This window comes from Pithys albifrons, chromosome 5 (assembly GCF_047495875.1).
Source record: "Pithys albifrons albifrons isolate INPA30051 chromosome 5, PitAlb_v1, whole genome shotgun sequence".
Taxonomy (NCBI): domain Eukaryota; kingdom Metazoa; phylum Chordata; class Aves; order Passeriformes; family Thamnophilidae; genus Pithys; species Pithys albifrons.
In genome coordinates this window covers 55051717-55079472 of record NC_092462.1, presented here as the reverse complement: position 1 = coordinate 55079472, position 27756 = coordinate 55051717, and the positions used below count along the sequence as shown (strand labels likewise).

The 27756-nt window shown below is 33.4% G+C and overlaps 1 protein-coding gene across 7 annotated transcripts in view; it reads left to right on the top strand.

The window, feature by feature from the left end:
* The window catches only part of PCDH7 (protocadherin 7), a 262493-nt gene that overhangs the window by 113222 nt on the left and 121515 nt on the right, over positions 1–27756 (top strand). For 3 of the 7 annotated variants that reach the window (XM_071556665.1, XM_071556667.1, XM_071556664.1), the window contains one exon: positions 10618–10834. The exons of 1 other annotated variant lie outside the window; for it this stretch is intronic. In XM_071556665.1, the coding sequence (XP_071412766.1) occupies positions 10618–10834 (217 nt within the window). The remainder of the gene's footprint in view (positions 1–10617; positions 10835–27756) is intronic. 3 more of the 7 variants (XM_071556669.1, XM_071556666.1, XM_071556670.1) reach the window with 2 other exon arrangements.

The following is a 27756-nucleotide window of genomic DNA, read 5'->3' as shown; positions in this document are numbered from 1 at the left end:
CCAACCCTTCATTTTATGTTCTGCATGACACTGTACAATAAAATAATGGAGTTATATTGTGTCCAAAATATTTTTTGCATTAAGGTTATCTCATACTTTGCTATTGGAGAGAAAAAAAGGTGGATAGTTAAAAACATTGCTTCCCTATGTGACACTTCATAATTGTAGTAGAGATGAAGATTTATTTTGCCTTGTCTTTTTTTGAATAACATATTAATATTTAAATCTTCTTTGGAACTGATAACAAGCATCAGACTGTCTTGAGTTATAGGCATAGCGTTCAACACATTTCTAGATGAATATTTGAGAAAGTGCATCATAAGAAGGAATTTGGCTGTCTGAAAAGACGATGCGATTCTACTTTTAATCTACTTTCAATCGCAGTACACTTCTCTGGGCCTGTAGTTTCTTTCAAGAAATCCATCAGGCTATTCTCTCCTAGAAACTTTGAAAGTTACCTGTGTGGTCTACAGCTGTCGAATGAAAGAACATGAACTCCAGTTTGTGAACTCTTCGTAGGACTTCCTTGAGTCTCAAACAATATATTTGTCAACAGTCTTGATAGTACAGTGGCTACTGAAAATGCAAGGTTTAATGAAGCATAATTTGAATTCATCCTTCATCAATCACCTAAAAAAAGGTGTCATAAATCCTTTGCTATCTGTTTAATGTATGTAGGATATGCAATTAAAAACAGCCATTTATTAAGCATAGAGTACTTTTTCTTTTTGTTGTCTTGTTTTCAGAATGTCTTAAAGACACTAAGGGAATATGAGCTCTAGCAAATACATTTTCCTGTTAACAAAAATCAGTACAGCTTTCTCACAAACAAACAAAAAACTATCTGAAACAATATTCATAAATATTTGCTACAGTTGGGCTGTGCAGAAGAGGTCTTGGAAGGAAGTAGAGAAAATGATCTCTTTTTTTAACAGGGAACGTTTGCATCAATCTGTGGTTCTCATCACTGAAGTACAACTGCATTCATCAATAATAAGAAAAGATTTTTCTATCACGTTTTTGTATAATGATGGCTGTCACACCCAATGTTTTACACTTGAACTTTGTTAAGTTGGTGATGAAATCTGAAATGTGTAGCCATGGTTTTAGTTGAGGAGGTGTTCTTTTTTTTCTGCTAACCAGTTTGAGAACATTTCAGCTAGCTTGACTACTAAAACCTATGCATAGTAATGCTCTATTTATGGAAAAAAAGATCTATAAAGTTTTTCCTATGAATAATTTCAGTTTAAATATTTTTAATATATGTCAAGCTTTTCTGTTTCTATTTTACAGCATTTTATGTATGCATAATAAATTGATTTTTCTTCAGATACATAACTTCTTAGATGATTTTTAAACTGTATGATGAAAATCTTTTGAGTGATTAACAGATGTCTTTCATCTTCAGGTCCAAATCTGAAGTGAAAGATGAAAGTATTTTTGACTTGGAAAAATTAAAATGAAACTGTACATGTGGAAATCAAGTCCTAGGATAATAAAAGTATTTATATTGAAGGAATTAGCAAAGTCCATACTGTTTTCCAGACAGTCATCTCATTGCCTCCATCAAAAGTCATGCTTTTAATAATAATTGACTGGAGCATATATCAACAAACAGAAGCCAGGAAAATTTTTATTAGAGAACACAAGTTAACCTTTGTTTTCATAGTATTCCACCACTAGACTTTTGAAGAAAAAAAAATCAAATCAAACCACAAAGAGACATGTTTTTCTATGACAGTACACTTCAATAATTGTGTAAAAAGTTGATGGTTGTAATCAGTTCCACAGGTAAATATTCAGTACTTCTTATAAGTCTGTACATTTAAAGCACCTTTATTGTATTAAAACTATATTCTCAAATAGTTACTAGCATTTTGAGTCAAGCGTAAATAGTGTCACGTTTCAATGTCTTTAAGCAATTTGCTTCAAATAACATCACTAACAATTACAGAGTAACTTTTAACCTACAGCAACATGCACAGTGTTGCAGATGGCCATAACAGAAAATAGGCAGCGATGGGTTTCTAAATTATGTTAACTTTTTGGTTTTTTAATATATATTCCTTTTTTTGTATTTTGGATATTTTTGCAACAGTTAGTTTATTATCACCTAAATGCAATTTTTAATTAGTTGTTTTAAAATACTCATTGCACTTCAAACATTTTACTACAGTGGAAGAAAATGTATATTCTATTTTTACAGTAATACAGTACTTTTGAAGTATTTTCCTGTATATGTTAAAAAAAAAAACCAAACAAATATCCCCATATCTTTTGAAGGAGTTTTAATTATACAAGATGGCTTTGTGGATAAATAGACTTGGAGCATAGTTCATGACATGAACTTCATCTGTTATTTTGTCTGTAGCTCGCTTTTTGTCAGTTGCCTCTTTAATTACCCTATTCAAATATATTTTTTCTAATAATCTATTTGTCACAATGAAAGTACATGTAACCCTGATTAAAATGAAATAAGGGACAAATTGTATTTTTATATTCATTCAAGTCTCCTTCTTTTCCCCCATCAAATCTATAGTGCTTTTTCAAATATCTAATTTCTGAATAAAATTAATCATTTTCCTTTTCAAGGCCTTGTATTTTGAGCCTATGGCATGTTTATTATTAAAACTTGAATAGCTACAGTGTTCAACAAGACAGGATTGTTTCATCTGACTTGAGTGATCTAAAATTATGTACCTAATTTAAATTCCTCAATATTTAGTGAAGGATATTTTGTTTCTATTAAATATCTTCCTAGGTGAGATACATTTTTGTAGTTCTGTCCTTTCACTTCTTGTAGCGAGGTGTAGCTGACTGAGATTTTGTGCCCAAGTTTATGTTTTTGTCCAATTTATAGAAAATCTGTTGACTCTTTAAAAATCACTATGCCTTTAAATTTAAGACATTTAAGTTTAAAGAATAATTTGGACAACTTAGATGAATAAACAGTAAACGAACTATAAGGACTATATTATGTATAAAAAAGTATAAAATGTTGAATCTCTTACCTAATTTTAAAAATATTTCAAATGCAGGTTTTGGAAAATATGTCATCATCAATAAAATTTTGGTGACCAATGCAAAAATAATTATTCCTGATCACTTACAAAATGAATTAATTTGTATATCTATATTTAATATATTTTTAGATCTGCCCTGTTAGACTTAAAGTGCCTTGTTTCAGTATTGATATACATTTAGAATTTGATCCTATTCTTCCAGGAGTTATTGGTGAATTTTCCTAAGATTTGAAGCAATGACTCTCCCTGTTGATGCTGGGCTAGTCTTTTCTTGTGAACATAGCTGAAAAGAAAATATTCTCAATAATATTAATAATTAGCCTTTTTAACAATGACAGCACATAGGTGAGACTTAAGACTCAAACAGTTCCAATTTGATGATAATATATATTAATAATTCAAAACTTTTCTAGAGTTATTTTTTTTTCCTTTTTAATCTAGTAAGTTCTATATAGAACACTGCAGTCTATTTTCAGTTTATTTAAAATGTTTCATCTAATATTAGCAGCAGGAATACTTTATGTTACTTAGAAAAAAACATTATTTTTGCTTCAGTGCTTTGTTAATACTAAAGCTTCCTATTTTGAAAGGTTCATATATGCTTTAGCTATCAGGATCTGTGATTTCAATGGCATCCTGGCAAAGATCCCTTTGCAGATGCAAGCGGCTCTTTGTGCAGGCAGAAAAACACAGAGAAAGCAATTTTTGTAAATTGTCTCTGTCTACATAAGCAAATGGAACGTCACAAGACGTATTGATCTGTATGGTGAAACAATGGGTTCTGACACTGATTTTCATACTGTATGCATTCTGTGGAGATTTATTGTGGACTAGCTCCAATTTGATCCTGTGAACTGAGCTCCTTTTACTTCAAGCTATCTAGGGAAGCTTTTGGAGCACATCCTTTTTTGGAATTGGATCCCAAACGGTCCAATATATTTGCTTCAAGTTCTTCCAAAGATACCAAAGTACAAAAATTTGGGATGATAAGGAGATTAATTTCTGTAGTCTGTACCTTTTGTGAAGTAAAATATTTTTATGTTTCTTCACATATTCATTTATATATATATATCTCTATGTGAAATAGAATGTGTGCCAGAACCTCAAATGATATATGCACCTATATGAAGATTGCTTGATTGGATGAATTGTTTCTATCACATCACTTTTTGACCCACTTGATCTTGAGACAACTAAAGGATGATCATTCTATAGCCTCTCAAAAATATGTGTGGACAGACTCTCTGGTTTCATCATTTCTCAAGGGGCAGTTTTTTGTAAATGACTTTTGAAATTGATTTATGAATGTATACCTCCCATTTTAAGTCTCTTTAGTGCCTGATAACTAGGGTAAAATATTATATTCTTTTATTTTCAACACATTAAATTTTAAAATATTCCAGATTCAAGAGAAGTTGCTGATGATCTCAACCCAAATATTTGGGTGATTGAAGTGGTGGAATGGAAATGCGTGTTTTGTTTGTTTTCAGAGAATCTAATTTGAGCCAAAGAAAAAATTTAATGAAACAGCGTAGCAAGTACACAGAGATAAGAATTTCTTATGCTGAGAGACAGGGGCTGAGAGACACAGCAGTCTCTGTGAATTAATATCCCTAATATGTCTGCTGAAAACCAAAACAAACTCTTCCATGAAAGACAGCCATTGTGAAGGTGTAAGTAGTGAGTAATACAAGATACAGGACACTTAGCTAAATGAATTATGTTATGGTGCCTTAATAAATTTTGATCAAAGTGTTCAGAGGATTTCAATAAAAATTATTAGCAAGAATTAGAGTAGAATACTGGAATCTAATGCAATGAGTTCAGAAAAAATATTAGATACACTGACATTGTGTTTAATCTTCATGAAAGATATAGGACAAGCTTTTGTTTTAAGAAAATAGAAATACGATAAAAATCTTAATTCATGTTGTAATTGTTCTTGGTAAGATGAAGTACAACGCCCAATTCTTTCTTGCAGTAGAATAATAAGAGTGCATTTCAGGGCCTCAGAGGTTTTGTTTTTACAATTTTCAAACAATGGGATACTGAAGAGATAAAAAAAATATATTTTGAGGAGCAGGCAAAAGAGTATGCTACAATTCTTTTTACCATATCTGATAGAGATTCCCATTTATTCTTGGTTGCTTTATGCTCACCTTTCAATAGCTAACAAGAACTCTTGTGAAATACTAAGAATATTGGTTTTACCTTAAAGCCTTGTAAGATCTTGTTTAATTTTTTTCTAAATGAACTTGTGTGTTATATTTTGATAGAAGTATTCTATCACAAAAGAGAATTATATATTTGAGAAAGGGATATTCTTCATTTTATTGATTCTTCTCTGATGATAATCACTGAAATAAAAGACATGCCTTTTATTTGTTTACTTATACAAGAATTATTAGGAATCTACTTAATGTACCTAGGTGAATAAGAGTAATTTTGGTCTTCTCAGAAGTTCTTGTTTTGATTCAGAAAGGTAAGGTTGGATAAAAGAAAAGAGAGGATATTTGAGAAAAGCACTGAACTGAAAACGAGAAAAAGTATGTTTGAATGTTACAGTAAGATGCCCATAATGTAAAATGCATTATGAAATATTATTCCTGAATAGAAAATCTTAACATGTAGCCTTGGGCTTAAACAAATAGATATTAATGAATGTGTATTTCATATTTATACAGAAGAAACAAAATATGCTTCTGATTCATGACCAGGAGATCACTACTGCAACTAAAGTTAATAAAAATGAAACCAAAATAAATTAAAATAATGATGGGAAGTCTAGAATTCTTACCTGATCGCTGAGCCAATCACAATTCATCACAGGTGATGTTTGCTACAGAGCTGTAGTATTAGCATATTTTCTTTATTTTATTCAAGTCCTGTTAAAAATTAAAATTGTCACTACATTTTGCTAAATTTAAAAGAAAAAATATCTTAGTGTGTTTCTCCTCTTTTACCCTGCTGCTGTAATACTAATCTCAGGTGTTTCAGTTTTATCCTTGAAAAAAATAATGCCAGTTTAATTTAATTTCCTGACACTCTTAAATTAACCACAATGACAGAAGTTTAGAACAATAGAAATATATTATTTGAATGGGGAAATGTTGTGTGGGTTGAAACTATTCATGCAGAATAGGAATCCCTCATTAATATTTTGTTTGTCTTCCAACAAGCTTCCAGCAATTAAGAATGAATAGAAAGAAAAGGATAATGACATGTTTTATAAAAATTCAAGTGCTAAAGGAACACTTTGAATTTATGCGATCAATTGATGTATCTCTTCTGCCTATTTTCAGATCTGCCCTGTGCACATCTCAGTGTCATTGTATTAGTCTTGCAAGCAACTTGACGTTGATTGACTTTCTAAAGCTAATAGGAATTATTTATGTTTGACTCATCAGCAGTGATTTGGTGCAAACTGAAACACAGAAATTCCATTCAAACATAAGATAAACCTTTCTTACTATAAGAGTACCAAAATTGCGGAACAGCTTGCTCAGAGAGGCTGTGGAGTCTCCATTCTTGAAGATACTAAAAACCTGACTGATTACATCCCTGGCCAAAGTGCTCTAGCTGACTCTACTCTAAGCAGGAGTGTTGGACTGGGTGATCTCCAGAGCTGGCTTTTAGGCCAAATTAAATCTTAGCAAATAGCCCAAGATATCACACATTATTATAAGTGGGCAGTCATTTGATTTAAGAGTTAGTAAAAACAAGAATCTTAGTTTCTGATGTTCCAGGCGATTGGGTAATGTCCAAGCTAATGCTGGATGAACTGATAGAAATACTTGAAAGTCTCCTTTAGCTTGGTCCTCAGTTTAATTTTCTCAGCAAATTTTTTATGCTTCTCTACGTATTAAGTTGCATCTTGGATTGCATTTTGCAGTTTTTTAAAATGTTTTAAGTCATTATGCTTTTGAGAGGTAGATACTGTGATAGCAGAAAGGCCTAGAAGTCTTAAAATTTTTATCCAAATGCTAAGGAATTAAGAGAGAAATTTGCCAACTCTTCCTTCTTATACCTTAGTGCATCTACTTCATCCAGAATCAGTTGTGAGGCAACTGACTGGGAAAGGGTTGATGGTTGCAAGCTTAGCTCTCAAAATGATTAAACATAAAAAAGATTCACTGTTCCAACTCACCATTATAGTCCAAATGCATCAGGATTTGAACAGACAGTATTTACATTGCTGATAGCAATTGATATACAGAAACCACTATAGAATATAATCCATGACCAATGTGAAGTAACAGGAAATATAACACCAAACTGGAAATTTTAGGATATAAAAGGAAATATCTCTTATAATAGTGAAAAAGTGTCACGATTAAACCTCATGGAGCTGTATGGATAGATTGCTTTTCACCACGTCTATCCAAACTCTATCCTGACTGTCAAGCTTCAGAATTAGAGTTTGTTGTGAACTGAAAATATAATGTAATTTTGATTTGTAGGTTTGATAGGGGTGAATTATTTAATACAGCCTGAGATAAACACTGTACCATAGATTAAGTTAATAGGAATCAGTTATTAGAGGTAGCAGGAAGCATAAGTCTTTGGCATTGCAGTGATTTTTGTTCTGTGGATGAGGGGAAAAGAAAATATCTTGTTTATGAAATAGAGATGAAACAAGGAAATCTGGTCTGACTTTGAGTGTGGGATGTTTAGCTGTGAAGGGGCCTTGGTCCCAGCTCAGGTGGTGCAAATGTGACTGCCACAGTGGCTCCTGGATGGTCAGACAGGGAAGTTTCTTTAACAATGGTACACCATGTCTTTTCCATGAAGTGATGCCAGGCAGGTGATTATATCCAGAAAACTAGGTAGAGTTGAATCATCATGATCATTGAGTAAAATTTCAAAAAAAATCTTTAGGGAAAGGATGGCAGTATTTGTCTTTTCAAGTTAAATCTCTAACAAAAAAAATGCTAAAGAAATTATACCAAAGTGGTCTTTAGTAGATTTTGCAAGTAGGACCAATGTATAGTGTGTGGCAAATATGAACAATAAGCTTTGCATCCCACCCTTGAATCCTGCAGGTTCTCTATTTCTAAGTTCCATGCTCTGCAGTTATCCACTGTCAGAGCTGCTACTTTTCTGAGATGAAAACTGAATAAGGATCAGGGTTATGATCTTTTAAGGGTAGATTCCATTGTGCTTAGCTCTGGGTTATAGGGCATTAGTTTTTCTACCTTGCTGCCATCAAAAGGTCAGAGAATATTCTGAGTTGGAAGGGACCCAAAAGGATTATCAAACCCTGCACAGGACCATCCCCAATAGTGACACCAAGTGCTTGAGAGCATTGTCCAAGTGTTTGAGAGCATTGTCTAAATGCTTCTTGAACTCTGTCAGGCTTGGTGCTGTGACCATTTCCCTGGGGAGCCTGTTCCAATGCCCAGCCACCCTCTGGATGAAGAACCTTTTTCTAATATCTAACCTAAACTTCCTGAAACAACTTCAGGCCATTCCTTTGGCTCCTGACACTGGTTGCTAGAGAAGAGATCAATATCTACCACTCCTCTTCCCCTCATGAGGAAGCTGTAGACCATTATCCTCTGTGCTTGACCTGTAAGCCAACTGCTCATCCGCCACATGAAATGTTTATCCAGTTGTGTGCTGGATATTTTGTCCAGAAAGATCCTGTGAGAGACAGTCTCAAAAGCTTTACTGAAATCCAAAAGTATTACATCAACTAGCCTTGATCACCTACATGGGTTACCTTGTCATAAAAGGAAATCAGATGTGAGAAGCAGGACTTTCTTCTCATGAAGCCATGCTGGTTTTGACCAAGGTCCTCAGGATCTTTCTAAAAAGTGTTTGCTGAAATATGGCCTGCGGGTCCATGGATGTCTGAGAGTTGTCAGGTTATCATATGGATATCAGGTTGATAGGGCCTCTCATATGTAGATGTTAGTTTCCTATGTGAAGTTTGATAACAGGGAAACAGCAGTTTGTGGCCAACTATGGGAATGGCTTACTCAATTTGCACATTTTCTCAGCTTGTCACAGTATCTCCAGAAGCTAATTCATTTCTTGAGAGATAGTATGATAATCAGAAATAGCCTGTGGGATGGTCTAAGTAAATTCAAATCTGGGAGATTCACAGTTTGCATCATTGGTCCAGAACTAAATGGTAATTGATGCATAGTTACAGATTACAGCATCTCATTTCATGAAGTTTTGGTCCATCAAGCAGTTAACAGTAAAGTATTTCTAGCAATAGTCATCTTTATAAAATTTTGAACTACTTGTGCCAGGAAGACTTGGCATTGTATTTGTACTCCGACCTCTTTGTCATCAGCACTGAATATCTTTATATCTTCAGAACTTTGTATCCTCAAAAGAATTGTAAAAATTCTAACTGAAACTACACCAACTCCTCTACTTGCAAACCTGATGTGGACTTCTGGTCTTCAGGGCTTGCGTAAGTGGTTGTAGTTGCTCTATTCTCCCTTCTTGCCTGCATATACAGTTCCATCCTACAGTGAGTAGAGATGCCAATGAGGGTGATGTATGCCCGTGTCTCTTTCTAACATAGGGCTTGAAACATATCTGAATTGAAAGGCAGGATTCAGCAACTCTATCTCAAAGTCTGCAGTGTGTCTTATAAACTGTATCTAGTGGTGTTTGTTTCAGAAGGTGTGTTTTAAAACATTGGACATTTTTCTGTAGCCTTGTGAACAGTAAGTCATTTCAAATGTATCATAAATTATTTTAAATGTATCATTGCTGTTTGAATGTAGTTCAAATTGTAGGAGAATCCCCTAGCTTCTTACTGAAAATCCCGCCTGTCCTCAGTGTCCTCTGAAATGTGAAGGATTGACTCTCCCACTTCCTGGGATGCTCACTGGTGCCAGGGTTCAGCATGTAGGCTTCCAGAGCAACAGTAATATCTGTCATTTTGAATGAATACAAATCTCTAACAATCTATGTTTGTACAGTCCCGGTGGAAACGTGTGGTGTCAGCTGTGCTCGCAGTACTTTAAAGGCTTTATTAAGTCAGCTGGCAACACACCCTGTCTCCAGGCACTGACTTTTATGGCAAAGGACCTAAGAGATGGGGTTTTTCCCCTAATTTTTTTCCCCCCTCGCCCTTTTTCATGTAAGCTAGCTTTCACAACCAAAGGGAGTGATTTTATAGAAGTCTTATGGGTGTGCTGCTATGTTTGTAATATCCACAATATGGTTTACAGGTGAGCAATTTTACCCACCCACACAGTCTTACACATACATATGCGCATACTTGTCAAACACCTTTATGCAGTCTGATATTCTGTTCAATTTATTGATTGAAAGAGAAACTGTACAGAATTTATAAATATTTAAACCAGCTTTCTTAGCTCATGTAATCATTTGAAAGGAAGCTACGATAAACTGTGTGAAGGTTCTAGACCATATATCACAGTAAAATTCCATGGATACTCTATCCAGTGGCCTTTTATTTAAGAACTGTACTTGTTGTTTGCTTTAATGTAGACAAAATTGTTTAACTGGTAAATGTTAAAATATTAGTTTGCTTAAGTCATGTTTTGAGAATCAGTTGTTCAAAGACTGAACTTTCCAGTGACATTCAGAATCTTTTCTCTTACAGCCATTTCGTAGAGTGACGTTTTCTGTTGTGAGTCAGCCTCAGGACCCACATCAAGGGTCATTGCAGAGTTGCTATGACAGCGGTCTGGAGGAGTCAGAAACACCAAGCAGTAAGAGTTCATCAGGGCCAAGACTGGGTGCCCTTCCACTCCCAGAGGACAACTACGAAAGGACTACGCCGGATGGCAGTGTTGGTGAGGCAGAGCATATGGAAAATGGTAGGGGCAAACACAACATTCACACACATAATCTCACTAGCAAGTGATACTAAGTAGACTTTTGAAAGGTCAGTCCAAAAATATAAATAAATATATTAAACAGATAACCCTCTAATAATTTTATTTTAAAGTTTTTAAAATGCAGGTATACAAAATAATGGAACATAATGCCATTCATAAAACCAGCACTTTCTTTTCTTTACATGATTTAAAATCTACACTGCAAAAGCAGTTAAAATATTGAAAAAAAAAAAGGTACCAGTAGAGGGCTGGGGAGAAGGTAATTGAATTAAATTCCATACATTTTATTCTAGATAAAAGACCATAAAGGACATGTATTCTCTTTATCTTCCATTTTTGGTTCAAAAACTACTTAGGACATTTCCCAGAATGTAATATGTACAACATTAGGAAAAGAAAATAGGATTTAAAACACCACTCTAGAAAATTCTCTTTTCCCCAGAAACATTATATAGACTGTTTCAAAATAACAACAAATGTCAAGTCCATTCTTTATTATTTAGAAAAGATGAGCATTACTTTCCTTTTCTTCACTCTTTATTTTATACAATACTTTTACAACATCTCGTTTAAATTCAGAGTCCATTTACGTAGAAGGGGAAAATGCTGCATATTTATTTAATCCCTAGTAATTTTCCTACTATTAGAAAAATCAAAAAATGGTAATATAAATCTTAGGTAAGGTTCTGTTTTTCTTTCTATCTAAAACTATTCAGGATTAAAAAAAAAGGGAAAAAGAAAAAGAACTATTCAATTTGAAATGTATTTTATAAACCATGGATATTTCACTGTTCTCCACTTGTTGGCCTTGATCTAAAATTTTATGAAGTCAGACACTGACTTCATTGTATTTTCATTTGCCCATAAACAATGAAATAAATTAATATATGTCCAAGTGTACAGATTTTGATAAATAATGAGTTTTCTAATCCAATTGTAATTGGTAGGTACATGGTGGTGTATTTTTTGATATAGAATTAATTAATTAGTGTGGCTAAGTGCATGTTTTAGTTTTTCAGAGGTTACAGTACTGGATAACTGTTCTTGGGTTTTTTTATTTTCTGAGATAGACATGTGAACCCAGTAAAGCTATGTTATTCTTCATGGTAGGATATCGCCAAATCTAGTATGTATGACTAAAGAATGCCTATAGCAGTCTGCATATGCTTAAAATGTATATACCAGTATCAGCAGTGATCAAAAAGATGGTATTATCCATCTAGAAGTATAGTAGATTAAGTACATGTATAAGTGTGTGCCTATATATTCTTCTTGGTTGTTTATGTGAATATACTTGTTTACATTTCAGTTTTGTGGAGATGTGATGAGGGGGAAAGTCATAATGCTATTACTGAAAAAATATCAGAAAAAATTTTATAGACTTTGTACCTAAATTGGGTTGATTATTTTATTGTCTGTTTTGTAGTGAGACTTTGTGGTTAGGGTAATAAAATTAAACAATTTGTTAATTCCCTTGCACACAGCAATGTAGAGAAGTTGTAGACATGCAGTTCTGAGTTCAAAGTATGTTAACATGGGGTAAAGCCTAAGCCACACTGGAGGAACAGTAGAGCCACAACTGAATATAATTTCTAATATATTTGGTAGCCAGTATGAAATAATAATAAAAAAACCCACACTCAAGGAAGTGTAATTTAAAATGAAGAGTGCTTGAGAAGTGTCCTAATTTAAAGCAAACCAGTTTATTTAAGATTTTGTGGCATTGCATTCTAATAACTAAAATATTTCAGTTTTTTTGAAAAATAATATTTTATATTTGGTAGGATGAATTTTTTGGATTCAGTTTTAAAAATAGTGTTCTATAGTTAGTGGACAGAAAAAAAGAGGTAGATAAATACATTAGTTCATGGATAAGGGAATGGAAAAAAAAACCCTCCAAGAAATAGTTTGTATAGTAGGACAGGCATATAGCAATCAGGAGTTCCTTATAAAACCTTGAACTGAGACCTTTGAAAAGTGGGTGATACTGCGATAAAGTCATACTGTGCAGACTTTTGGATTTTGCTGTTATTTTTTAAAAACAGGATTTCAACAGTGGCATGTCACCTGCTTCCAGAAATTTCTGTTGGCATTAATCTATAAATAATAACAGAACAGGATGGAATCTTTGTTCCTTCATATATGTAATATCTGACATTTGAGTAGAGTTTTCTGTGATATGATTCTTAAGTCCATTTGTATTTTAACTATTTTAAGCACAATTGTATTGTTCAAATTTTGATAATGTAGTCTTCAATATTAATGGATCATTCTGACAGAAATAGAATTGGAATTGAAATCTGTCAAGCATTCATTTGTCACATTTAATTGGAATCTAGGTAATCTTCAGTGTTTAGCTTGGTTAGGTTTTAATCAGGATTTATACTGGATTTTCATGCAGATTTTCCATGGAAACAGCACATTGGAAGCGATCTTGGTTATTAATTTTTACTTCAAATATTTACCATTTAATTTCAGTTGGTGTGAAACAATGCAGTTATAACTAATTGCTTTGGATTTCCTTTCATTTTAGAATTTGAAATGATCATTTTCAGCACAGTACAGGAAACCTTCTGACACATTTTATACTTTTTTTTCCAAGCTAAGATGACTAAGGAAAACAAGCAATCTGTATAGTTAAGGTAAATTTAAGAAGGTTGAGTACACAGGCAGAGTAAATAGAAAATTCAGCTTTCTGTTTACTGTTAAGATCTTCTTTCCATTTTATCAGTTCAGGATAACATGATGGAAAATTAAAAAGAAAAGGGTAAGAGGGTTGATTTTCTTAGAATATGCTGTACATTGCCTACCAGCCTACATGACTGTCAGATGTAGATTGAAGTTTTGTTCTGATGATTAGCTGTGGTGTCAGATGAGGGAGGGGGGGAAAAAAAAGAATGAAAGAAAAAAAGAAATGTTAGCAGATTGACTGTGAAAATTCAGTATGCAAAGATCTTGTTAATTAGCAAAATCTGCAGAACCAAAAGTAACTTCTGAGTTAATTTATCCCCTGCCCTCGGAGCTTTCCTTACAAGTAAATTCTGCTCATATGTGCAGCCTTCTTTAATTTTGCTGTTAGAATGGTACTGTCTTAATGTAAATTGCACAATAATTTTCTTGAGAATATTTTCATTACATTTGCATTTGTATATCAAGGGTAAAGAAATTACCATGGTAAATTAATTCTCTGGTCTTTAGTCATAGTCTTCTGGATTTGACAATGCCTAATACCACATCTCAGAGGAAATTTTTTTTTAAATAAAACAAACTCCAGTGTCATAAACTTCCACAATTACCTCTTCTCCTGACCCTTAAGAGTTAATAGTCAGCATGTTCTTTAAATTATGATTTACTAAGTAATAATAATAATAGTAGTACTAAAAAAAACCCTTAATTTATTACAAGTCAAGTTACTGGCCATCAGGAAAATCCTCTTAAGGCTATCAAAATTGTTTTGGGTTTATTTTCTTTTTTTTTTTGTCTTATTTAACTGTGGCTTTTTTATCATTATGAGAAACAGCATGGAAGTATTCCATTTTACATTTTGAATACTATGGAGTGTTATGTTTCCTTAAAATTTCCCTTTCCTTTGAATTATAAGTATTCCTAAGTTCCATTTCTTCTAGTAAAGGTTGGGTTAGCTAGAGATATAGTCTCACCATTTGAAGAACGGACAATACAGCCTTTCATACTAATTGGTATGTTATTAGTTACACATATAATCTCTAAGCAGAGGCTTTCATTCTTCTATTTCATGTCCATTCACCTGGTTGTGAGGTCTCTCTCATGTTTCTTGCAGCCCTCTTAGAAAATTTTCACTTTATTCTCCCCTTGTGCACCCCAATTTTTCTATACTTACTCTTTATTTATGCATTTAGTGCCCTAATCAGTTTTATTTCTTGTTTAATTTAGATAGAGTACTTATAGCAGTGAAACAGCAGCACTGTATGTTATGGCTCATATGGCCTTCCCTGGAGATTTGTTTCCATGCAGTCCTAATTAGAGTGTTTGCCACACCTGAGGTACCTGCCTTAAAGTTAGCTCAGGTGTTTCTACATGAACATGCCTTTGATCTGCAGCACAGTATTTTAAGTTAGCTCATGTTTCGGTATCAAATATATAAGGGTTGGAGAAGAGCAGTCATCTCTGTGAAAGAGGGAAAATAAGGGAATGGTTTGCAGCTTTCACTTTTACAGGGGGAAATGGAGTAAAGAAAGATTAAGTGGCATGTCTGAAGTCACAGATAAAGTAAAGAGGAGAGCTTGAAAAGGAGCTCAGAATTTTTGTGATTCAGTTACTTGACTCCCACAAAGAAATCAGTAGATAAATTACATTCTGGCTGACACATGAAGAACTAAAAGGCAGGAAAGAGAAGTGCATTATCTTGGTTCCTAGTCTGATATTATGCTGTGTTCTCAATGACAATTTCAGATTTATACTGCAAGTGTCAAATCTCCACCATCAATAGAGAGAGGGGGTCATGATGTGTGAAATGATGACTTGAAAATGTGAAAGGAATTTTGACAATCAATAAATGTAATTAATTTTATCTATAAGAGCATTCTCTCACTTTTACTTGTAAAGTAGATTATTAATCTGTGGGAAAAAAAGAATGCATTATTTAGAGAACCCATGTTACAGAAATAGTTTTCCTTTAGCTTTTTGTAGTGCAAATAACACAGGTTAATGTTCTTGAAGACTTAGCTGTTCTTGTAAACACAGCAAACCAGATATTAATTGATTTATTTCATAGAATGACTGTATTTTTGCAGTTTCCATTATTTTCAGATGTTGTTCTCTTGAATTCAGCTCCTAAAATTGCATGAGAATAATTTTGTTTTTAAAATTGTGTCCTGAAAATGTAGATGTAAGTAGTCCATCTGAGAACCTGAGTCAGTAAAGGTTTTCAGTGCTGCAAAATTATACAATAAAAATACATAAGAATTCTTAGTCTTGTTTCTGACAAATCTTAACCTATAATTAGGCACATAATGAACTCTAGATTCAGTAAAACTAGCAACATAGATGGGTAACGCTTTGAAAGACATAAATTTTTTTGAGAATTCAGCATTTTGATAAGATCTGTGAAAAAACATTTTTTAAGAGTGAAAAAAAGCCCAGCTCCTAAAACAGAAGACACACTGTGGAGGGATCCCTGTTAAACTGGTGTAACCTTATGTAAGGCAGTGAACCCAGCTGGGAAGAACACTGGCTGCTTGCCTCCTTGATTTTTTTTCCTTTTTAGTCTTTTATCATGTTCCTTTAGATGACCTTATCCCATATATCTGTGAGTTTCTTCAGCAGAGGAATAGGCAGTTTGATAAGCTATTTGCACAGTAATACTTAAAGTTTCAGAACTATATGGTGTCTGTTCTTTAAGAGTTACTTCTGTTTTGAAGTATTACATATGCATAGAAATGAAGCAAGTTGATTTTGATTGTGTTAAACTCCTAGTGCTGAAATATATTTTTACATATACATTTACTTTATTAGGTTTTATTACCACACAAGAATGAGCAATTATTTTTGGCTTTGCATTGTGTCATTGTACTAGGGCTTATTGTATATTAACAACTATTCTGTTTACATTGTACTTCAAATGCATAACCCAAAGCAAAGGCCAAAATCTAGGCCAACTGCGATCAGAAACAGCCCTCACTGAAGACACCAGAATAGTGTATTTTTAAACATCCTCTCTATTTTTCTTGACCATCCAGATAAATATCAACAACTTCTGTATAGCACCTGTTCATGAAGTATTCCCAAGTATTGCTGTGAATTTTTTTCAGCTTGGTTAGATTTTGACTGCTTAGAGAATGTATGCTTGAATCTGCTGGAATCAAAGAAGGAATGCGTATTTCTGTATTGGAAATCCACCCCTACACATGGGTAGCAAACCAAATTATTCAGCATTTTTCTGATTTTCTGAATAGCATTGTATGTCTCTTGCTGTTCTCTCTGTTGCTTTCCCATTGTATTTCCTCTGGTTCCTTTTGTGCTGCATACTAGCATATGCCTCTTGCTTTTTAAATCATATTACAAGATTTCTTCCTCCACTCCTGATTTCAGTGTCCTGCTCTTAAAAAGAAAATATATACAACAATACCTGTTCGCCACTTTTAAAAGCAGTTGATTGATACTGGGTAACTTGAACTGCCATTTACTAAAATCTTCTTTTGGTACCCTTTAAAAAAAGAACTCCATATTTATATACTTGCAGTTATATCTGTTAGGATGAAGCAATAAGGGAAGGATTTGTATGTGCATGTGGGTGTGCACACATGTACACATCTCAATGAGTCAGTTTTTACTGCAAATACTCTTGAGATCTAGACAGTTGCAGTTATATAACCTGCCTCATCTATGAATTTCAAATCAATTCACTGAGGTGCATATGAAAGAACATGCTAAACTGAGAAGTGGGGAACTAAAGGGTCTTGAAAGTGAAGCAGTATGTCTGCTGTCCTGCTATGAATTCATCTTTCATCTAGTAATTGATCCAAAATTGTGCACCCCTCAAAAAGTAATAATTTGGACACCAACTTGCTGTTTGATGAGAGGTTTGCATTTGACTTAATGAAGTTAGGCTTTTGTCCAAGTCCTCCGTGCCAGCTGCTAGCTCAGGCTGCCTCCCACTGATGCAGATTGCAGAACTCCCTTTGATACTGTTGCAGTCCTGAATGTAGATGGAAGGCAAAATGCATTCCAAAACTTACAGTCTCAAGGAAGAACAGACATCTGGTTTATGAATGGAATATTTAGCAACCTTTGCATCCACGGCAGGCTCTTTCCTGAAAAAAAACTAATGCAAAGAGTCAACGGAAATTTATTTTTCCTCTGTTCAGAAGAGTTCTTTCAGTTGTCTGTATTCAGTGACAGTTTCTTCAGTTTCCTGGACAACATTAAATCTTTCTGTTGCTTCAAATAAATCTTCTAAGTATGATGAAGATACAAAACAAGTCCTTCATAGGGGTATTTCTTCTCAATTTCAGTGATTTTAATTTTTTCTCTAGTTCTGGCTCTCAGCTACTCTTCTATTTATTTTTTTTATTAAATATACATTGTATGAAATGCAAATATCTTATATACTACCTTTATAAAATACATAGTCTTACTACTTTTTGTCACAAAGTTTGATGCTTTGGGTTTGATGTTTTAAAATTGGCAGTTTTTCCTATATGAAAAAAAAAAGAAAAAAAGGAAAAAAAACCCAAAACAAAAAAAAACCCCAAACCGAACACCCAAAACCAAGTAATGAAATTAAGAGAATATACTGTATCTTTTCATTGAGTCCATTTTTAAAACTATCAAGTATGAATTATTGATTCAGAACAAAAATCTGTGTTTTCAAAATGGTGTACTTGGACTGAAGCAACGAGAGCATGTCTAATTCACCACACAATTGAACCTGAAGAAATGATAACATTCTAAAAGATCTGATCTTAAAAATCTGGAGACAAATTCAAATCTCAACTGTATTAAACTGGCATGTGCACATCTATATCATAAAGAAAATAATTATATGTTAACTACTCTTGTTATATGAAGAGTTTGAGTAGAAGTAGAGTGCAAGTCTACAGAGCAGATGGATATGGCCTTGAGTTATTGATACATACACTACAGGCATGAGTTGTTGCATTTTGCATCTAAGTAGAATCACTTCTTAGAATGCGGTCTTTTGTTTCTTTTTAAAATAATGCAATTTTCAATACAGATTTGTAAAATGTAAAGCTCACTGTGGCAAAACATAGAAGAACATAAAAAAAGAATCAATCTTGCATTTCTTTTTACATCCAAAACATCAATTTTAGGTTTTCAGGCTGTAGCTTATCTAAGCAACTCAAAAGGTTTCCTGAAGGCATTATTATTTTTTTTTAATCTGCTCATGTGTGAATTTAGAGTTGTAACAGCAAGTGTACTTACCTAGTTGCTACATAACTTAGTTCTTCAAGTCTAATGATAATCTGGAAAGGTTCATGGTCCTAGCTGTATTCCTGTGTGCCAGTCTTCCACAAAACTATTAATGTATTCCATGTATGCAGGAAATTCATCTAAATGTATAAATCTAACTAAAGTACAGGGTCAGACCAGAGATAAAATGGACAAAATAGGGTCATCAGAGAAGAGTATAGCAGGACAGATAAATTAATTTGCTTTTCAAGGAGTCTATCAACAATTGGGAACTCAGATTACCTGAGCCATATAATGTGGATTTAGCAATCTTTATGGATTTATATATACAAATTTGTTCAGTTTCTGTAAGACTGCATGCAACTATTAATTTCTCTTTTTCCTATTAAAGGTTTTTAAAGTGATTGTGTGTCCCATTAGTCTGAGATACAAAGGAAAAATAAACTTGCTAGCCTGTGAGGGACCAGTAGGTACAAATTTTTTAAAGAGAATGTGTTGCTTTACCCATAATGAACTTTGCTGTTGTAGATTGAAGTACTTTTTCAGTTATGATTTCAAGAAATCTAAAAATCAAAAATTGAAATGTGTGTATCTTTTATGTATTTTAGCAAATATTAATGTCAGGTTTGTTTATTGAAATCATCAGAATGGTGTTATGGGGAATTAGAATCCCCAGTACAATATGTATCATCAGTACTGAAAGTTCTATTTTATATTTATATTCTCTGCTCTTCAGAGAAATATAAACATTTCTATAATGACCATAGAATTTCAGGCAAGCATAATATAAATTCAGACATTTAATTATTTCTGAATATTACTGTGGTAGTACCTGTATATGCTTTTTTTGCCTCAACAGCAACATAGCATTCGATGTGAAAGGCAACTGACTCAATAAACAGAAAAGCAATCATGACAAAGGTTAGAATAAGATCTATATCAGATTTTCTTAAGAAATTGCTTTGATTTACTAGTACAGCAATTTAAAATAATATCTTAGGTCTTGTTGACTTGTTTTGAGCAAAGAACAACAATAACAGCAGACTCCCGTCGCAAAAAAAAAAAAGGCAGAAAAGTACTTTATGCTCCAACATAATTTTTGTGCACAGATAAAAGCAAAAGAAAAATCAACAGTTATGTAAGAAAATATATTTTATTAATCTGAATTTTATAACGGGTGCCTTTTTTTTACTGTAGATTGGAGTAATAAATCTGAGAATACTAATTTCTACTACTTTCTACTTTATTGTAGATAACTCACCATTCATTCAAAGAGGTGTCCATTCTCACTGCTCTTAACAGTTATGGAAAGGACAAACACAACTCTCAGTAAATAAAATAAAAAAAAATTGTTAATTAAAATCTGTACTTTTTTATAACATGTAAAATAACTGCAATTAAGACATGCATGCAAATTGCTGTTTGGTGAATAGAAAAAGCAAAATGTAAAGACAGCAAAGGAAGAACAATATTGATAGAGTTAATTTATTTTGATGGTTGTGTGCTCTCTTACAACCAAAGGTGCCCATACCAGCTTTTCCAACTTACTTGTCTTAACCTGTTTTTCTTTTATATATATCTAAGGAAAAAATCAACGCTAAAGATCCCTGAGGAGGTACTTGTTCTTTGACTAAGGAATCGGGATTATTTCATTAGAAAGAGAAGAAAAATCAAAGTGTATCATATTTAAAATTGCATGTAAACAAACTCTAGGACAACCTTCCACCAAAGTTTTGGGTCTTTCCCCTATGGTTTTATGGTAGATTTGTTTTCTTGAGTCAAGAATTTTTATCTCATTTTCTGAAATTGTAATAGTGCTATAAAGACCATAGAGAGAATCTCGGGAAAATGATTTTTAAGTTGTCTCATGAATTCAAGAAGTGTGTGGTATTTGTGTCCTGCTGTCCTACTATCTTTAGATTATTTCAGTTGCACAGTCAATGGTTTTCTTATATCGAGTACTTTTGTCCACAATTAATTCATATGAAGAGGAGAATATATGTGCCTTTTGGGGGCTGTCCAATGACTTTTATATAATCATCAGATGTTGAAATAACATTCATCAGTGGAATATGACATTTTATTATGAAGAGAAGACAAAGAGATCTGATGCAATTTCACCTTCCACTGGTCTTAGCTAATAACAGAAATTTCCCTAAGTGGAGAATAGAAACCCATTTGTTTTCTTTAAAGAAGTATCTGAGATATAAATATGCATGGTATGTTATTTTATTAACATCTCATAATGTTTAATTCCATTAACAGTGCCCATCATTCCCTGCTACTGAATTACATATTTTGTGCCAGCATTCTTTTCATATTCTGCCATGTATTGCAATAATAATATGGGGATAAATGTGACATATCAGTAGATTTGACAGCTCTGAAAATGTGGGGGGGTTTAGCTGTCTCTTACACAGCCATTATTCAAGTATATGAGAGAGTAATAAAATAGTTAACTTCAGCTGTTTTCTAGGCTTCTAGTGGCTTCAGGGATGGGGGGTTATGTGGACAAAAGAGGAGTAACTATAAGTGACATTATTTCATACGCTGATTTTTAAAATGCAAGAAATCTTTTAGTTGTGCTTGAGGATGTCTAATTCAATGCCCTGCCCCACAGTATGATTAAGATATTGTATTTTATGCAGTTTCATTATTCAGTTAAAGTTTTTTGTTGTTTTTTTTTTTTTGGGGGGGGAAGTGGCATAGATAGTTAAAATGAGACTTTCTTCTTAATAATATGTATAAAAAGTTTTCATGCATTTTGAAAGTTAGTAATAGCATGATGGTAGAAATTTTGTAACGACATGTAAAGCATGTCAGAAAATATTTAAGTTATCCTAGAGGACTAAAAAATGCTGATTGATCCATTTGAAAATTTGCAAGGAACCTGCATGGTATGACTCATAAGTCACATGGAATCTGCCTGTATGACTCACATCCTTCCTGAGATTCTCTTTCCAACTTGTTGTACAGAAGTACAATGAACTGGCAGAGGAAAGAGACAGCATGGACCTTGGTTCTACTCTTAGCATGCTCTAGGCAGCTCTCTCAGGTTTTAGCAATCAGCATAGGCCAGAGAAAACCTGTGAGAAAAACAGGATTTATAATTTTGACACCATATGTTATCCTTTTGTTTTTGGAAGGAAGTGTAAAATGATAGATTCTGCCCATAGTTCTCTACCCAGATGACACTAAGGGTGAAAGGGACAGGGTCATAGAGTGATAGGAAAAAAAAAGAATCAAATTTAAATTGCACAAAAGTTTATTGTGTCTTTTGTTTCTTTAAGTATTTTTTTTGTTGGTTGTTATTTTTGTTGTTGTTGTTTTGTTTGTTGGTTCAAAGGGCATGAGCAGAATTGATTTTCCCCTCCCATTGTTTCTTCCTGTACAGGAAATGGTTACATTTGCAGAATTAAACTTTGGGAAATAACAGTGGCATAAGTATCTGGCCCATGGACAAACATGATGAAGTAAAATAGTTGTGAGTCAAAATCAAAATACATCCTAGATTTTATAAATGCAATACAGAGGACAGGCTCTATACTGCCACAGTGCACCATTGCTAACAAAGCGTGCTCCTTAGAGGCATAGCTCACTTGCCAGGAGCAGAGACACTGAAACTTGAGACACAGTCAGATCTAATTTCACAAATAGTAAGGGGAGAATGCACAGAAAGCCCAAGATGCCCCCAAAGGTTCAGATAAGTGAACAGTTTTCTCTTGCTTTTCTCTTCAAAAGGAAACAATTGCCTTTAGCTTTTACTAGGTGGAGTCCCACATGATGTTGTTCATACTATGAATTTTAAGTGAAAAAACTTTTCCAAAATATAAAGACCTTATCCTGAAGTTTCTTGATAAATGATACACAATTGAGGAAATAAGGAAATTATAAAACTAAAATATTTTCTTTACCATTGTTCTTTTCTATCTAGTACTGTTGTTTTTCCTGCTACATGTAACTGAATTTTAGAAGGTGCTTTTTCAGAAGAGCCTAAGCAAAGTGTACTGACAAGACAAATTTGTTTATTACTGTGGAGTTAAACAGTAAAAGAATTCAATCAAGCCCAGTTCAGTAGTGATACAAAGTCATTACTCTGAGGTGACAGTTAAGTGCCTTATATAAAATGAGTTAGCACTTTGAGAATATAACCCACTGAAGAGGTGGTCATGCCCCCAACAAGCATTAACTAGCATCTTGTTTGAAACTGTCAGCTAAGGACAGATAGTGGAGAATAACGAGAGAAAATGGATCTGATCCAAAGTCCATTAGTCTGAATGGCAATGACTGACAAATGCTACTGTTTTGGTTGGCTTTCTATCATGGACAGTGTTCTGTCTACTCACAACCTGCCACTTTCCGTCCACACTATGTTTATGTGGAAAGAGAAAATCCACATAGGGCTGAATTTCAGCAATGGATTAAAGTAGTTTCACTATTGTAGTGAATGTTAATAACTCTGTAAACATAATACCAACATAATTGTAGTGAAGAACACTAGTCGGGGCATAAGCTTCAGAACTGGTTCTTATATTTCTTAGCACTTATATTAACCTAATTTTAAATGTTCTTACGTGAACAAGTTCAGATCACTTCAGTATAAAGAAGATTTTTAATACTACTGCAACGTGAAAGGCTAACTGTTGCCTCCTGGAAAGTAATGGTACATTATAGTAGTGGAACTCAGGAGTGCTTGCACTCTATTAGCTGAAAATAATGTCAGTTGTTCTCTGCCAAGAAAGGGTAGAAAACAGAATGAAATAAACAAATGGTTTTTCTGCTCTCAAGGTTTTCAACCACTTCTCACCTCCTGCAGAAAGAAACTTTTCCCCTACATTTTACTATATTGATTCACTATTTTCTTTCACAAATGTTTCTTGAAACCATCTTGTGGTGTGATTTTCCCAGTGCCTTGACTGTGTCTTTGAAAAATAATCCCATTTTTCTCCAAATACAGAAATACATATATAAGTATGCATGTAGGCATATATAATGCAGTTTCCAAATGGGTGTTGAGAAAGTAATTGAACATGAAGAAACCCCATTAAAAGTGCCTTTTAAAGTCTTGGATTTTTGTAACTGTGTTCACTGACATATTCTTGGAGAGGAGAGAGTCTCTGTGTTATGCCTCATAATCTGATCTCGAAATCTCCAGTGTCTTGAGTACTAAGAGGACTTTCTGGGACTTTCTTGAATCATCTCGTTCACTAGTAATCCCAGAGGGATTATTAATTTACAACGATTAAATAATAAATTTATGTAGACAGTCAAAATCTGAGTCATTCTTGCCTTTCTATATCTCACACAGGACTAAAATTTCTTTTACTCAATGATACAATAGTCACTTCTTTTTGCACCAGAGCCACAGTCTGCATAAGGGATAAAATATTTAAGCATACAGTATTTCTGAGATTCTGAGTAAGGAAATAGATTAAAACTTCATTCGCACTACTCTAACAACTATGTAAAGAACAGAATTACAATGATTAGAAACAGCTAAATATAGTTCCATCCTTAAGGCTCTGTATTTTCCAAAAATGCTTTTCACTTAATTAGCACTTTATGCTGAGACATAGTGAAAACACTGCAAGTCGGATCTATTCAGCTAGACAAACCATTTATTTATGGGTTGTGAATGACTAGTTTGTTACCAATGCTATCAGTAGGGAATGCAGAATTGTAGCAAATATCTAAACTTGTTATATTTTATACTTGTTGGATTACAGACACTGTGGACCAAATACTCACTGTATGCTAGAACACAGTGTCTAAATCCTACAAGTCTCAAGCTGCTCACATATATAATAGACTATTGCTGTCAGAATTCATGGAAAGCCCCCATAAGAAAAAAAAGCAATAGATTGACCTCAAAACAAGATATAAGCATATACAAATTTATGAGAGTTTTTATTTAGCTTAATATATTTTCATATCGCTTTTCCATATTTCTCTGCTTCATTCTTAAGCCCTGAATTTAGACTTTTGTGTATGACTTTCTCAGAACTTCCAGAGATATGACTGCATGAAAAAAATAACAAGATGGTGCAAGCTGCCACTTCTGTCTGTGCAACAAGAAACTTCTTTGGGAAGCAGAGAAGAAAAATCTGTAGTTTATTGAGATGATCAATAAAGATAATTATATTTAGAAATTTTTCTGCTTTAATGTTTTGTGTATATTGAAAAGGACTCCTTACATTTTTAAATTCCATCACTCTTAGGAGTGTATACAGTCAATTATAAAATAATGTGACCTTTTCATTTTAGCATTATATAAAATGCTGCTGACCTTAGTGAGATTTGTGGTGCTTTCTGACATGGAAAATCTGGCAAAATAAGCAAATGTCTATGCCTTACAAGCCTCTGATCCCTGGGATACTTTTGAAATTATTTTTAAATAAAGCACAGAGAGAACTATTTATTTTGGTCTTTCTCAGTTTTCTAGCAAGAAAGAGTTTTTATGAAAGTTTTAGTGTATTTTCTAATCTTTGAGATCTGAACTTGGACAGCTTTTGAAATCTTTGCAGTTACTACTATAGCTAAGTAGAAGTAGAGAGAACTATTTTTACTGCTTTAGCAGAACTGTCTTGCAGAGACCCTTTGGTGAAGGAAAGAATAAAATCAGGAATGCTTCAGAAACAACATATTAAATTAATAGGTTTTAAAAAATAAAAAGTTTAGCAATTATTTACAAGTAAAAAAAATCATCTCTGCTCAAATAGTAAGCAAACCATTAATCAGTGATTAATCAGCCACTCAGGTAGCCAAATAGTTATCTTTGCTGGAGACGCAGTTGCATCATGCTGCATCAGCAAGAAATAAGATGTTTCCACCTTTGAATCCAACTTAAGAGTTCATTTCACAGCATGATTGAGAATAGATACTGGGAGCTGGAGAGTCTTGGTTTTACTTTCATGTGTCAAAGTCAGTGCGAAACAGTGAAAAAAAAATAATCTGTATAAAACATATGCAATATCCATTTCACAAAAATAATAGGAAGTTCTTTGTAAAGATCTGTGAGCTTCTTAAAGGGAAATCTGCTGATAATTGCAAATTTCAGGTATGTTGCTTCCAAGTTTTAGCTTGATTAAGCTCAAACTTTACCCATATTATTCTCATTATGTCAAGAATCTCCATATTGTATTTTGGAAGCACATAATTTGTCAACAAAGGGGAAAAGTATTAAAATTGAAGGAAAAGTAGCTATAGTAGTTTGATATGGCCCGAAACATTAATTTTCATATGTTCATGCTAAGCAAATATTTTCCCTCAGCATTGAGGCAATTGTATTAAATCAGCTAATCTTTACATGCATATCCTGTTGGTTTTAGAAGTTAATTGGCAATGCTCAATTCTAGTAGAATGGTTCCCTCCTCCCCCTCCAGAAGAGGTTCTGTATTGTTAACAATTCTTCTGGTATCTGAGCCGGGGGGGAAGAAGCTTAAAAAGCCTCCATTACTCCTGCGGCATTCCTGAAAGGCCTTTTCTTTTTGTAGTTCCCCTGAACTTTCATGCAATAGAGTAGTTTCCAGAATCTGGAGAAGTGCTTGTATTTTAGTTACTTGGGAAAAAACAATCTCTTGAACAATAACTTACCTTTAGTGTACTATATAGGAGTGCTATTGCTAGTAATATAATGAAGGTTTATTTTGCTAAATGCTTTAGTAGGCTTAAGGAATAATTACTCTTATGTATGCAGAAACAACTAACAGTGTAATTAAGACATTAGACTATCCCTGTAGATGCTTCAAAAAAACTTTTTTCAAGCTTTCTGATACAGCAGTAAATTATTCCCTAATAATCTTGGAGTTCAAAGCAGGAAGCAGTGTCATTAGTGAAGATGTGTATTACTGAAGGTGCCTCTTTGTGCTTCAAAAAAGGAGATTATGGTTTCATCTTGGGTTTTTAATAAGTTTATAGATACTGTGTCTTCTACGTGCTTTCCAGAAACATATTTGCAAACATAGCTGTATCACTTTAATTTTTAAAATTGACATAAGGAATTAAAAATCTTGCTGGAGATAATTATCTGACAATAGTATAACCCCTAACGTAAGAATGACTTCAACAAAAGTAACTTCCAGTATAATTTGTAAAAAATTAGAATCTTTAGTGGGAGAGAATGAAAAGGTCATTTTATATTTATGCTAGAATTATACTTAACTTTTTTCTACATTTTAAAGTGCCATAAACCTAGCATTTTAAATTATTTATTTTACATTCATTTAAAGGTTAAATTTAGTTATCTAAGAATAACCATAATCTAAAGAGGAAAAAAAATTGTATTAAATGCTTCCTTATTCAGGTGGAGGTTTTTATGTTTTGGTTTGGTTTTTAACGGATTTTAATGATTTCAAGCAAATAAATACTTTGGTGTGCACTGCAGTGTTTTTTCTATTCTGTCTATTCTTTTGAATTAGAATAGTCTGTTTTCTTTGAGTGATAGATAGTGCTTGAGTCCAGAAAATTGTACACTTCTCTCACAAGTGCGTCTTTACCATAATCCTCTCTATCATTATATAGCTATTTATGGAAGTACTTACCACTTCCCCAGTAAAAGAATTATAACTGTTTTCACGTAGATGAAATCTCACTTACTTTTCTACAATTTTTATTTATATAAAATACTACCTTACCAGATTTTCCTATGTTCAAGGTGGTAGTTTTTAATCCTTCAGAAGAGGTAGCAAAAAAACCAAACTAAAGCAAAAAAAACGCCCAAAAAAACCTCAAAAACACAAGAAAAAAGAAAACACCACTTCCCTTATAAGAACCCCAAAGTCCTAGAAGTTATTAGCATTGTAAAACTGGATAGGTTTGTCTAGTTGTTTGGGCTTTTTTTCCTGAAGTAAATTACAGAATTTTTTTTTTTATTCAAACATGATTTAAATCATTCATTTCTCTAGAACTGAATACTGTGCGAAAAAAAATATTTCTCCTTTGTATATCAGACAATAATGGCATATGTTATGTATATTTCTAGTATATATTTT